This window comes from Mustela putorius, unplaced genomic scaffold, assembly GCF_011764305.1.
Source record: "Mustela putorius furo isolate JIRA1106 unplaced genomic scaffold, ASM1176430v1.1 tig00000867_pilon_pilon_pilon, whole genome shotgun sequence".
Lineage (NCBI taxonomy): Eukaryota > Metazoa > Chordata > Mammalia > Carnivora > Mustelidae > Mustela > Mustela putorius.
The window spans coordinates 3,676,487-3,690,102 of NW_025421501.1; the positions used below are offsets into that span (position 1 = coordinate 3,676,487).

The 13,616-nt window shown below is 42.5% G+C and overlaps 1 protein-coding gene across 2 annotated transcripts in view; it reads left to right on the forward strand.

Annotated features, from left to right (window-relative positions):
* Window positions 1–3,366: 3,366 nt before the first annotated feature.
* NCBP3 (nuclear cap binding subunit 3) overlaps window positions 3,367–13,616 on the forward strand; it is a 29,126-nt gene continuing 18,876 nt past the window's right edge. For both annotated transcript variants that reach the window (XM_004781947.3, XM_013050711.2), the window contains exons 1-3: window positions 3,367–3,596; window positions 5,498–5,563; window positions 7,401–7,506. In XM_004781947.3, coding sequence (XP_004782004.2) covers window positions 3,414–3,596; window positions 5,498–5,563; window positions 7,401–7,506 — 355 coding nt within the window. In that variant the 5' untranslated portion in view covers window positions 3,367–3,413. The remainder of the gene's footprint in view (window positions 3,597–5,497; window positions 5,564–7,400; window positions 7,507–13,616) is intronic.

Consider the following 13,616-nt stretch of genomic DNA (forward strand, 5'->3'; position numbering starts at 1 on the left):
AGGAAGAACTAGCTAGGCCAAGGAGGAGGAAAGAAAGCTTGGGAAAGAGACCAAGCTGTGCCAGACCCTTGTGGTAGGAGGGAGCCTGGTGCTTACCAAGAACTGAGGTGGTGATGTTGGGAGTGAGGAGGAAAACAGTACAAAATGAAACTGGAGAGGAAGGCAGGCCTGGATAATGTGTCTTGAAAAGATCAGTCTGCCGACTGTGTAGAGGAAGGATGAGGGTGGAGAAACCAGAAAAATGGAGAAATCAGTGGGAAGGCCACTGAGTGACCAGGCAAGATAGGATACGATGATGGCTGGGATGGAGAGAAGCTGAGGAATGGTAGCCACGAGGATAGAAAGAAGCAGATGGACAAGAGGGATATGTAGGAGAAGAGAGGTGCCTTGAGACATTCAAGGGAAGATGTGCAGTAGGCAGTTAGACATGTGGTTTGGAGCACAGAGGAGAGGGGAGATTTGGAGATGGAGATGCGGGCAACCTAGGGGTATATACGGTGGGGGAACTGGAAGCCATGGATATGATAAGATGGCTTAGACACTGAGTATGTGGTGAGAGGAAACAGGGTCTAGGACTGAGTCCTGGACAACTGTTAATATTGGATAAAGAGGAAAACCCCAAAAAGGCACAGGAGCAGGATCAGCAGGGAAGGTGAAAAAGGAAAACCAAGTGTGGCTTTATAACAGAAGACTGTGCGTGGCTTCAAGAACTAGGGAGTGACCATCAGCATCTATGATACAGAGTGGTCAAGTCAGATGAAGAAAATGAGGGAAGATAGTCCTTTCAAGAATTTATCTGTGTAGGACGTTGGGGAACATGAATACAACTCCCTTACCAGGGTCAGCTGCCTCATGAGCTTTCCTTTAACTGTGGAAAGTTTTCCTTAACTAACAACCTGCACATGTTCCAACAATAGAAATAAACTGAGGGGGCGGGGGGGGTGTGAGGCATGGGTTGTATGTACCCAATTTAGAACTGCATTAAAGAACATCTCTGAGTAGGCATCACGTCTGGTGAGAGGACCATGTTACCAGTCCTCAGGTAGCATTTGATTTCACCTTAGAAGCTTATATTACCTTTTAATAGCTTTTCCTTTTATTACCCCTATGAGAGGTAGGCTTCTGCTATTTTTATTCCTCTTCTCCATGAAAGGGAGAGACAAAAAGGACAGGGTGTGGCCGATTTCAGTCAAAGAAAAAAAAAAAAGTGAATTCTGCAGAGGACCCTGTTAATATCCTCCATTGTCCCCTAGCCTCCATCTTCACAAACTTTTTTAAAAGACTTGTCAGTACTTTTTTACATTCCACCATTAATCTACCTTCTCCTTCATGGGCACTGGTCTCCTCAAGGTCACCAACAGTCAACAGACCTCTACACCCTAGCCAAGTTTCACTGAATTTGACACTTGATCACTTCCTTCATGAAAATCTCTCTCCTGTGTCCCCCACTGTCCTACTCTCCTGGTTTCTCCTATTAATAAGAAATCATCCAAACTTTGGAAATAGGAAAAAGGAATACGAAAAAGAACAGCAGTGATGTCCTCTCAGAGTAGTGTCTGGTGTTATACAATGTGTCAGTTTCACCTGGGGATCATTGATTTTCTAGGGATGTGTACTTTTGCTTGACTTCTGATTTGCTAATGAGTGTTTTACAACTCTAAGAGTAGAGGCTAATTCATAGGAAACTTATAATGAGTAAATGATTTTTGTCAAATAGCAATGCAAATATTTTCTGTCTGATAAAGGGGAATCCCAAAGGTTGCACTTTCTTGCATTGTAGGGCTTTAAACTTTATTGTCAAGTTCATTTCAGCATTCCTTTGACTGACCAACTCTGTATTCATTCTCAAATTCTCTTGTAAATTAGTATTAATATCTTACTGATGTCTACATTAGTCAGTGAATAAAAGCTTTGACATGTGTATGTTTTATACTTACGTCACTTTTTTTTTTTTTTTTTTACTTTTTGAAAATTATCCTTACCCCTCTTAATTTTGTTAAGTGGCTTGCCAAAGTCCCACATGGTGTAAGGGGCAGAGCCAGTCAGTTTGAAAGCCAGACATGTGTGATGCTGATTAAGCCAATCCTTGGTTTATAGTTATTTATTCCTCCATTAGTAGAGCTATTAGGGCCTCTGAGAACCTAGGGTCTCACTTACACACTCTTCAGATGGGGAGACCAGCCCAGAGAGTGGCCAGATCTAGCCCAAGGTAACACAGGAAGGAAGGTACAAAATCAGGACTCAAAAGCAAAAACTGACCAGTGGTAACCTCTGGAAGCCTGTCTCCCTGTCTCTTCCTGTCTCCCAACCAGGATATCAGAAATGTTGCAAGAAACCATGCTCAGGAGTTTACAGTGGACTGAGCCGTGGCGAGTCAGGAAATTTGGGTTCAAGCTCTGGGCTTTGGGCAACTCACTACTCTTCTGGAGTCTCAATACTTATGTATTTCAAATGGGCCAATTATTGGGAGACTTGAAAGAGACACCAAGGTTGGCAAGGCAAGGAGACAGTAAACCTACCAATAGGCTAGAAGTGAAGGATCAAGGCTCTGGAGCCTTAAGCTCAGATTCAGGTTTTCTTTCTTAAATAGCCTGTCACCTGGGTACCTAGGTGGCTCACTCACTCAGTTGAGCATCCCACTCTCCATTTCAGCTCAGGGGTCTCCATCTTAGGGTTGTGAGTTTAAGCCCCACATTGGGCTCGATGCTGGAGTCTATAGAAAAATTAAAAAAATAGGGACGCCTGGGTGGCTCAGTTGGTTAACCGCCTGCCTTCGGTTTGGGTCATGATCCCAGGGTCCTGGGATTTGACCCCTGTCAGGCTTCTTCCTCCGCGGGATCCCTGCTTCTCCCTCTGCCTCTGCCTGCTGCTCGCCCTGCTTGTGCGCACTCTCTCGTTCTCTGACAAACAAATAAAGAAAATCTTAAACAATAATAATAAATAAATAATAGCCTGTCACCTTGGATGAATTTCTATGCCTCAGTTTCCTCATATGTAAATGGTGCTAGTAATAGCACCTATTCAATAGAGTTGTAAGATATCAATCAATCAGAAAAGTCACTGACATGTAATGATCATTTAGTAAAGCTGACTTTTATAACATTTTTAATGCTCAAGGCGTACCTATTCTCTAAGCGAAGGAAACCTCGATCTCCCCCAGGCCCCGCCCCCTCCTGCAGGCCCCGCCCACGTCCCCCCCTCGGGCCCTCCTCTTCACCAGGCCTCGCTCCAGCTGTCCTGGGTTCCTCCCGCCACCAGGGGGAGGGGGCGCTGAGGGGGAGGGGTGGGGAGCTTCTTGCCGAAGTAGGCGACACTCTAGAGAGCAGCGGCGACTGCTCTGTGGCCAGGGGCGGCGGCGCTCTAGCCGGCGAGTGTACGAGGCGGGTTCTCAGTGGTGCGGCCGGCGGGCGGCTATGGCGGCCGTACGGGGCCTGCGAGTGTCGGTGAAGGCAGAGGCCCCGGCGGGGCCGGCTCTAGGGCTCCCGTCGCCTGAAGCGGACTCTGGTTTGGAGCGTGGCGAGCCGGAGCCCATGGAAGTGGAGGAGGGCGAGCTGGAGATTGTGCCGGTGCGGCGCTCGCTGAAAGAACTGATCCCGGTACGGGCGGGGGGCGGGGGCGAGGAGGAGGTCGCCGAGCTAGTTCCCCGCTGCGGAGCCGGCCCCGCCGGAAAGGGAGACGGCCGGCGCCTGGGCCCTGGGGAAGTCAGGGGAAGGGGAAAGAGGGGAGTGAGCGCTCAGGGCGCGGAGGCGCCAGGCTTGAGGAGAGACGGGGAGCGGGAGAAGGGACGCCGGGGCGCCCGGAAATGGGTGTTGAGGGGGCTGGAGAAGATGGGGGAGACTAAGGGGTATTTGAGGACACTCCCTTTACTGCTTCTTTGAGCCAGGCTGTGCAGTGTTGTGAGCGAGGAGGGGCTGGAGTTGTCTGGGGGTTTGAGATAAAGGCGGGGCCCGGGGCGGGAACGGGAGGAACTGTCGGGTGACGCCTGCATCAGGGTCTCCGTAGGAGCTGATGTTTGTTAAAATATAGCACTCGCGGTTTTTCTTAGAGGGTTGGTCTTGTCAGCAGCCGAAACTCGGTGTTTCTTTTGTGACTTGGGAGTCATCTTGTCCCCATTCCACTTGATCTGTAGCACCTACACCGTGGCCCCAGCATGTGACCCTTAGTGAGACCAAAACATAAGCAAACCAGCAGTAGTCCTTGGTCCGTCTTTAATCACATGGGGAGGGGCGGGGAGAGGTGTTTCGCTTTTGGTCTCATGGTCCTCTGTCCCGTTCTTAGGGCCGGTCTCAGGCCTGCATGGCTTTTATGTACTTAGTTTCTCATCTAACATGAACTACTTTTTAACCACATGTCAGCAAGTCTGGGTTTTAAACTGAAGTTGTGGGAAAAGGTGAAGAAGATAGGATCACTAAAGATAGCAAATGATGACTCTGGTAACAAAAAATAACATAGTGGCATTTTACCATTTACTACATTATGTTTAAATTTCACTGCAGTTGTGAAGTAGATATTATTCCTTTAGTGCAGTATGGAGTTATTGCATCCCCCACTAGGTGCCAGGCATAATCCTAGGCACCTGATCAAGGTCAAGATCAAACTGCCTCCGGGAGTTTGTTTTAGTAGGAGGACATAAATACAGAATTTCTAATAGTGGTAAATGCTATGAAGAAGGTAAAACAAGTTAATGGGACAGAGAGTGCAGAAAACAGGTAAGTGTGCAGAGCCAGAAACCAAATAGGATAAGATGGTCAGGGAAGTCCTCTGACAGTGACATTTAAGCTGAAGCCTGAGTGACAAAAAGGAGCCAACCATGTGCAGGTTTGGAAGAAAGTATTTCCAGCAGGAACAACAGTAGGGGCAAAGAATCTGAGATGGGAACAAAATTGTTTTGTTGGAGAAATGTAAAGTTCTGTAGAGCAAATGGGAGAGCAGTTAAGGAGGTCAGGAAGGTAGGCAGATACCATGGAGGAAACCCAAGCCCAGAGAGGCCAAAGGAATTGTACAGTGGCAAGTAATTAGTGAATCTCAGAGCTGTGACTTCAGTCTTTGGCTTCCAAATCCCGACCTTTTCATTGCACTGTGCTATGTTTTCCCAGGAGGTCTAGATGAGTCTGGACTTTTGGTAAAAACTTGTGCTCCACCTGGTGGCCTGACGTGATGGATTTGTTTTGTGTGTGGCTGGGGAGATGAGTGAGTGTGCCTTACTTAACTTGGACATTTTTCATGAAAGCCTGTATTTTCATTTACATAAATACCTTCAGCAAATGGACTTAGTTAAGGTTTGGGACAGGGTCTGATCTAGATAAGACGACTTCTTAGAGTGGTTGATTGTGTATTACCTGGTGTTACAGAGACAGGCTTCCTCATGAAGTTGCCAGGGTGAGGAGGGATTGCTGAAAGGAATGACTATCCAAAAGGAATCTGTTACAGGGCTGTCTTTTATCACGAGTTTTTCTTCAGTTGCTGTTAGCATTTTTCACTCTTCCCCTTGTGTTAGGACACAAGCAGAAGGTATGAAAACAAGGCTGGCAGCTTCATCACTGGAATTGATGTCACCTCCAAGGTAAGACAGACCATAAATTATTTATTCATTTTAATAAGCCGGTGAACTTAATGAACTTGGTCCCTAGGATTTGTGAAACAGCAGTTATTCTTTACCTCCTTTTTTCTTTTGTTGCTTCATTAAGGCCTTTTTTAATTTAAATTTTGTATTACACAATAATGTCTTCATGCATCCTAAAAACATACAGACAGCATTTGTGTTCTTACATTTATGAAAAGATAAAATCCATGTACCTAGTTGCCTGTGCTTAGCCATATTTAAGAAAAAGTTCTTCACTGGGGATGCTTTTTTTATGTTACATCAGCTCTTTAAAAATGTGTTTTGAATGCTGTTTCCACTTCAAATGAGACAGAACATGAAAAGTACCTGGCATATATAGTAGGCTGATAGTAAATGTCTTTATTCTTTACTGATTGCAGGCTTAGAAAAATAGGATGTCCTGATTGTGTGGCTGTCTAAATTTTGAAAGCCAAATCAGCTGAATTATTCTCAGTACCTGGGAGTATTGCCTTTTTTCTAGTGACTGCTATTACTAGGTTACCAGCTTTCCTGTAACTCTTTACAGAGCCCAACCTATTGTTTTCCTTATTATAAACAGTCAGGATACATTTCTGGCTTTAATTGGTGGTATCCAACTTAAACATTCATTCTGATTTTAATGTGTGCAGTTAAGTTTAGAACAGAATTTTGAGTTATAATTCTGAGTAATGTTTAGCTATATTGGGTGCATAAAACAAAAATAAATATGTCATGTATTTTATCTGGTTCTCATTCTCAGATTGCTTAAAAGCCAAAAGAAAGAACTAGTCATCTTTTAGACAGGCAAGGAAATAGAATAAAGTGAAGATATTTTCTTACTGTAATTGAAAAAGAAGTAGATTGTTCTATTTACTTTTGTACAGTTAGCCATTATGTGAAACATCTATGAGGGAAAGGGTGGTAGCCTCAGAACTGGGACTTAAGTTGTTACTAAGGAAAGGTAGATTTGTTGTTTGCACTGGGAAGACTTCAGTAAAGAAAATTAGCATAACTGTTGGGAAATAACAAAGTGTTGCTGCTTTACCAATCCCCACAAGCTTTCTTGTAGTGAGACCTTCAATTAGTGTGGCAAAGTCAGTGTACAATTAGTGAAGAGTTTCTAAGAGCTATCAGAAACCCATAGTTGGACATGGACTTATTTTAGCTCTTGGAGAAAAACTTATGAAGCTGATTATTTTTTCAGGGAAGTATCTGTGCTTCTTGTCACTTAAAGATGAAAACTGGCAATTCCATGGACACAAGCCTAGAATAGAGGAGAGAGTTTCTTTGCTTCAAAATTATTTTTAAACAGGGAAAATGCTTTAGGAAGTGGACTGCTCAGGCAGACATAATGTGATAGGTGTGATTACCATGCACACAGATGATGTGAAATGGGGGTGGTGGTAGGGCTTCTAGAAATAGCACTGAGATCAGAAGATCTGCACCCCCACCAACAGCCAGAGTATCTCCAGCAAACCTTTTTACTTTTTTGTATCTCAGTTTCTACACCTGGAAGATTAGAGTGAGATTGTTTAGTTGTAATTTGTTTGCATGATTGCTAATAATAAGTAAAATGTCAGAGAACCAAAACATTCATTACTCATTGAATCATGGAGGTTATTACAAATTATAGCAGTATTAGTATATTCTCCACCAGTCATTGACTAAATATCCATTTCTCTGCAAAAATTATTAAAGGCACAGTGTTGGTTATTTCTTCTGATTTACTTTAGGATTGTCACTGAAGCATTGTGTTGCATTTATGATTTAACTTTCCTCCTCCATGTGTCACTTCTTTGTTTTTTTCTGTACCTTCTAGGAAGCAATTGAAAAGAAAGAACAGCGAGCCAAGCGCTTCCATTTTCGATCAGAAGTAAATCTTGCCCAAAGAAACGTAGCCTTGGACCGAGACATGATGAAGAAAGGTACAATGTGTTGGGGAGTATTTTTCTGCATTTTCCCAGAGAATGGGTTTTCCCTGCCATGGTCTTGTGCTTCTGGCCTTCCAAACACTCTGAAAAGAAGGGACTTACCAAACCTCCATTTCTGAGTGATGTGTTTAAAGTTGAGCTGCTGGGGCATCTGGGTGGCTCAGTCTGTTAAGCATTTTCCTTCAGCTCAGGTCATAATCCCAGAGTCCAGGATTAAGCCCTACATCAGGCTCCCTGCTCAGTAGGGAATCTGCTTCTCTCCTCTGCCCCTCACCCCACTCTCATGTTCTCTTTCTCTCTCAAATAAATAAATAAAATCTTAAGAAAAGAAAAAAATGAAGTTGAGCTGCTGCTAGCTGTGTCTTAGATGCTATAGCTGGAAGAGAGATCATCTTGTCAGAAAGCCCAGAGACGGTTACCCGGTTAGTGCCACAGCTGAGATTAGAACCTGTACTTCTACAGAATCTTACTCATTTTCTGCTTTTATCATGGAAGTGTCAACTTTTCTTTGCCTGTAAAAGTGTGGGACGTCTGGGTGGCACAGTCGGTTAAATATCCGACTCTTGGTTTTGGCTTAGGTCATGCTCTCATCGGGTCATGAGATCGAGCCTCATGTTGGGCTCTACGCTCAAGTACAGTCTGCTTAAGTCTTTCTCCTCCTTCTGCCCCTCCCCTCCACATGCTTGTTCATGCACACTCTCTCTCAAATAAATAAATGAATCTTTAAAAAAAATGTAATGGAAGTGTATCACACTAATGGTTTTTTTTTTTAAGGGGAGTCAGGAATACTGGGATTTTAGGGGAAAGCCATTAATATTTGTATGATCCAGGTTCGTAATTTTATTTTTGTGTTTTATTAAGGTAAATATTTTGCTTCCTAGAGCTCACCCTGAGGTATATATAGTAATCTGCCGTAGTCTTCAAAAGCAATTTATAAAAAAGGAAAAATTAATACTTTTTAAATTCACAGCCCATATTATTTCATTCTAATATAAATGCATCAATACAAATGGTTTCCTTCTCTAGTATTTGCAAATTTGGGTATTTGAAGGGCTTAATAGGCATCCCTCTAAATGCATGTTAAAGGTCTCTGCTTTGATGTGTGAGTTTCTCTTGTTGGGAGCTTGCTGTCTTACCAGGCACTACGTTAATTAGCACATTACACATTTGTTTCTTAATCGTTTCTCACAGCAACTCTATGAGGAATATATTTTTATCCCTATTCTACAAAGAAAGAGGCTCAAAGAAATTTAATAAATGCCCAGGGTTACACAACTAATACAAGTAGAGTCAGGATTTGAACCCCGGTTTTCTGACTCTAAAGCCTTGCTCTTAATTACTTTGCTGTTTTGCCTTATAGTATGTATATGATACCATAAACCTAAACCTCCTCAGTCCATCCCACTGGATAGAGTAGTTTGGATACAGACTCAACTCTGGATGCTGCTTTACTCTTTTTCTGCATCATGAGTTCAAGTTGGAAATATGACCTTGGTTCCTGTGCAGGCTGGGTTTCCAGGCATCTGCTTGAGTAGATTTCTGTTTTAGGAAAACAGAACAGCTGTGCAGCTTGGCATTCATGTCTGTACAGTCTGGGCTCAGGTAGACCTCTGAGGCCTCTTAAAACTCCACCTTTAAACACCATCGTTTTACTACAGCTGTTTACTTTTAGTCCTGTGAACATTTCTTGTGATATCCCTTTTTTTTTTTTTAACATTTTATTTATCTGTCAGAAAGAGAAAGCAAGCAAATGTGCACACAATTCAGGGGGGAGCTGCAGGCAGAGGGAGAAGCAGGCTCCCTACTGAGCAAGGAGCCCTATGTGGGACTCGCTCTCGGGACCTTGGAATCATGACCTGAGCTGAAGGCAGATGCTTAACTAACTGAGCCACCCAGGTGCCCCATCTTATTCATGCCTTTCAGTCTGGGTGATTAGCCCTTCCTATCGTCCCATGCTTTATCTGGTTTGGATGTCACTTCCTCCATAAAGCATCCCTAATCACCCACTCAAATTTCTTTCCTACTTCTGTTGGAACTCTTTAGCATGCTAAGCCCTCCTGGAATTCAGTCTCAGTTTCTTTATGAATGTGGGCAGGTTATTGAACCTTTTTAGGTCTCAGTCTCCTTGTTTATAAAGTGGGAAAATGATTCCTACCTGAAAAGGATCACTTTCAGAGTTAAGTTTTAATTTAAAAAAAAAAAAAGTTTTGTTTGCTTTTCTTTTCTTTTTTTTTTTTTGGAAAAGCAAATCTGATATCGTGGTTCTAAAGATACTTCTTTTTTTTTTTTTTTAAAGATTTTATTTATTTATTTGATAGAGATCACAAGTAGGCAGAGAGGCAGGCAGAGAGAGAGGAGGAAGCAGGCTCCCTGCCAAGCAGAGAGTGCGATGTGGGGCTCGATCCCAGGACCCTGGGATCATGACCTGAGCCGAAGGCAGAGGTTTTAACCCACTGAGCCACCCAGGCGCCTCGGTTCTAAAGATACTTCTAAAAAGCAGTAGATCTACCGGGAATGTCCGCTAGAGCAAGTTGCTCATCACTACATGATTCTCATGTAGGAGGGAGCAGCACCTAGGATAACATTGCTGAACTCTGGAGAACTCTGGTGTTTATCCATATCAGTTTAAGTTAGAATGGGAGGGGGGTTGTAAAGGTCCCAGAGATAGTTCTTTTTTTGTGTCTCCCCTAGTAATTCTACTGTACAGTCAGGATTAAGAGCCTTTACTCTTATGGTTGAGAGCCTGGGTTCTGAAGCCTAACCTATCACTTTCTAGTTCTTTGACCTTGGGCAAGTTACTTAGCCTCTAAACCTGAGTTTCCTTATCTGGAAAGGCAGATTAACAGTAATTTTTATATGCTTATTGAGAGCCTTTACTAAAATATTACAGTTCTTAGGGTGGCATATATAGTAAGTGCCCAGTTAATGTTGTAATTATCTAATGTTCTCCATCTCAGGCAGTCATCTAAGTGGCCTAGCCTCTTGGGAGAAGGACGTTGGAATAAGTATCTTGACTTCCTGCAACTGCACCAGGTGTCAAGTTATTTTTCCTCCTCTTCCTCCCTTTCCTCCCCACCCCCTTCTTCTTCTTCTTACTCCTCTTCATTCCAGTAATACTGAAAGATACCACTTGATAAATGCTTATGTGCTGGTCACTCTGCTATGTGGTTAACTTATCCTTTGACGAATGCTGTGAGAGAACAGTATTCATCATTTATTTTACTGATGAGGAAACTAAGGTGCTGAGTTTGAGAAGCTCACTCAGATCCTACAGCTAGGTAAGTAGCAAGACGAATTTGAAGGCTGGTCTGACCGACGCCTGTGTTCTGTGACCTTTCTGCCAGCATTCAGGGACATAATTAGGGATATATTGCACTAGACCGTTCTGCATCAGGAGTTCTTGCTACTCTTGAGTGATTCGGTGTCAAGCGGCTTTAGTCTCCTTATCCCCAAGATCAAAGCTCTCATGTTTAGAAGGGACTTAGAGGTTATCTATACCCAACCTCCTACCCAGTGCTGCACGCCTTTTGGCAAGGTTCTCAGTGCTTTTTTGGCCTTTGCCTGAACATTTCCTAGTGGTGGCACAAGAACTGTTTATGAAGCGGTCAGTCTTATATTTGGATGCATCCTTGCATTGAGCAGAAATTGCTTTCTAGTAATTTATGTTAGTTACTTTGTGACTCTTAGAACAACATTAAGTCTTTTCCTTATTCACACAGTAAACCTTCTGTGAGGGAATTGGCAGACTGTGCCCTAAACTCTCTTTATGTGACATGACTTTCTGGTCTCCTTCCTCTAGACTCTTTCCAGTCTCAAAATGCCCTACATAAGGGGGAGGTGTAGATTCCAGACATGGTTGGATTCATGGGGACTGTGACAGGACTGTTACTGTAGTCTCTGTCCTATCTATTTCACAGTGTTATTTTAATCTTCTAGTGCACCTGAGCATCCCGGGCTTTTCCCCAGGGATCAAAAGTCTTCCCATCTTGTACTTGAAACATTTTAAAAGAATTACCTTTTTATTTATCCTTACCAATTTACATCTTGTTGAGTTCAAGACTGTTTCAGCCTATTGTGCTGATTTTATCATAACTACCTTTAAACATTTTAGCTATACCTAATCTACACTTTGGTATACATGGCTTCTGCATCTGTCTCTGTTGGTAAATCTTAAACAAGATAATCCTGATGTTAGTTGTGTAGATTTTTATGTTTATTACATTCATTCTCTTACATTAGTCATTAGTAATTTACTGTTTATCTTCCATGTTTGTTCTTTGATAGGTTGTGCTCCCCTAAACTCTGCTCCTTTTCTTTTTGAGGATCACCTCTCATACTTTGAGTTATTATCTTTAGTGTATTCCAAAGTTTCTGATCATTTTATTTTTATTTTTTTCCTTTGGGATTTTATTTATTTATTTCAGAGAGTGAGAGAGAGGGAGGGAGGGAGCTCAGAGAGAGAGGGAGGGTCAGGCTCCGCAGGGAGCCCAACACACAGGGCTCTATTCTAGAACCCTGGGATCATGACCTGAGCCGAAGGCAGATGCTTAACTGACTGTGAGCCACTCAGGCGCCCCAAGTTTTTAATCAAAGGCCTTGGAATTGACTACTTTTTCTCTGGATTTTCAGAAATCTGCTTTCCTAAAAACCTGAGTTTTGTGTCCTACTATCTGTCATTCTTTGTCTTCTTTCCTGCTAGGAAGTCAAAGATGATTCCCTCACCACCTTGCTTTTACGTTAGTACTCAGTAAATGTCCAGTCCTCATTCCCCAGTGCATGTTTTCAGTGCCACATCAGCAGTTAGCCCTTTCTCATTGGTTGGACATAAATCTAGGTGCCTTTTTTGTTGTTTTATTTTAGGCAGTGACACCAGCAAGGTGAGGAGGTATTGAGCATCTTTCTTTTGGGCAATCTTCCATCAAATCTTGAACTTAACAAAGTTTCCATCTCCAATGGATCTTGCCACTGTCACCGTCAGTCAGTTTGGTTCTCTTTTGAGAATGAAGCTTTTTTATACTCCAGCTGACTGAGAGTAGTTTTTGTCTAGCTTTTGCATCCCTTTTTTACATCTTTGCTTCTTTTGACCAAGATTGTCCATTGCCCATTTCTAGATTTTTATGTCATTCTCTCTTCTTCAAAATATAAACATCTGAGCCTAGAAGCTTTGTTCCCTCTACTCTTTTCCTTTTGTTTGTAAACTATTTTTTCATTATAGGGTTTTTTTTTTTAAATGTTTTATTGTTTTGATAGAATAGTGCAGTGATATTCTTGATACTTATTTTTGTCTTTTTTTTTTTTTTTTTTGGGTCTTTATTTTCTGTACTTATCTCACTTACGAGTAAATCCTTGTTATCAGATCAGCAAGTCTCCTACAAGATATTTTCTCCCAGGTTTGTCATTGCCCCTTCCCGTATAGCTCTGAGGATCACTCAGTCTGTTGCCACTCCTGGGCCACTGCTCTCCCTGTTATTTGTTACCGTTTTCAGCACTGTGTCTTTACATCCCATGGGATTTTTTCTTCCAAAGTCCTGATTTAGCTAGAAGAACTAAGAAGGCTCCTGTCCAATGTGGACAGCCATCTCAGTTGTATTTGGGCTCTGTTCACCGTTGAACTGCTCCTCACTAATAAGGACTTGCCAGAGCTCATAAGTCTTGATGGTATCTCTGTCTTCATGAATCTGGCTGCAGGAAAACACTCCCCTGATTTAGTCTGACCATACTTGTATGGTTTCTAACTAAACCTATCTTTCACTCTTCAAAATGACAAGTATTTAAACATTTTTTTATCTGAACATGTTCACATACTTTTAAGTAAATATGTAAATACTTTTAAGTTCATTAGTTTTGCTTTTGTTTTGGGGTTTTTAAAAAGATTTATTTATTTATTTATTGAGAGATAGAAAGAGCATGTGCGACAGGGAAGGAGCAGAGGGAGAGGAGAGAGAGAATTCCAAGCAAACTCCCTGCTGAGCATGGAACCTGACATGGGGCTGTACCCCATGACACATGAGGCCATGACCTGAGCTGAAATCACTAGTTGGGGATGCTTAACCATCTCAGCTATCCAGGTGCCCTTAGGTTCATTTGTTTTAGATAGATATATG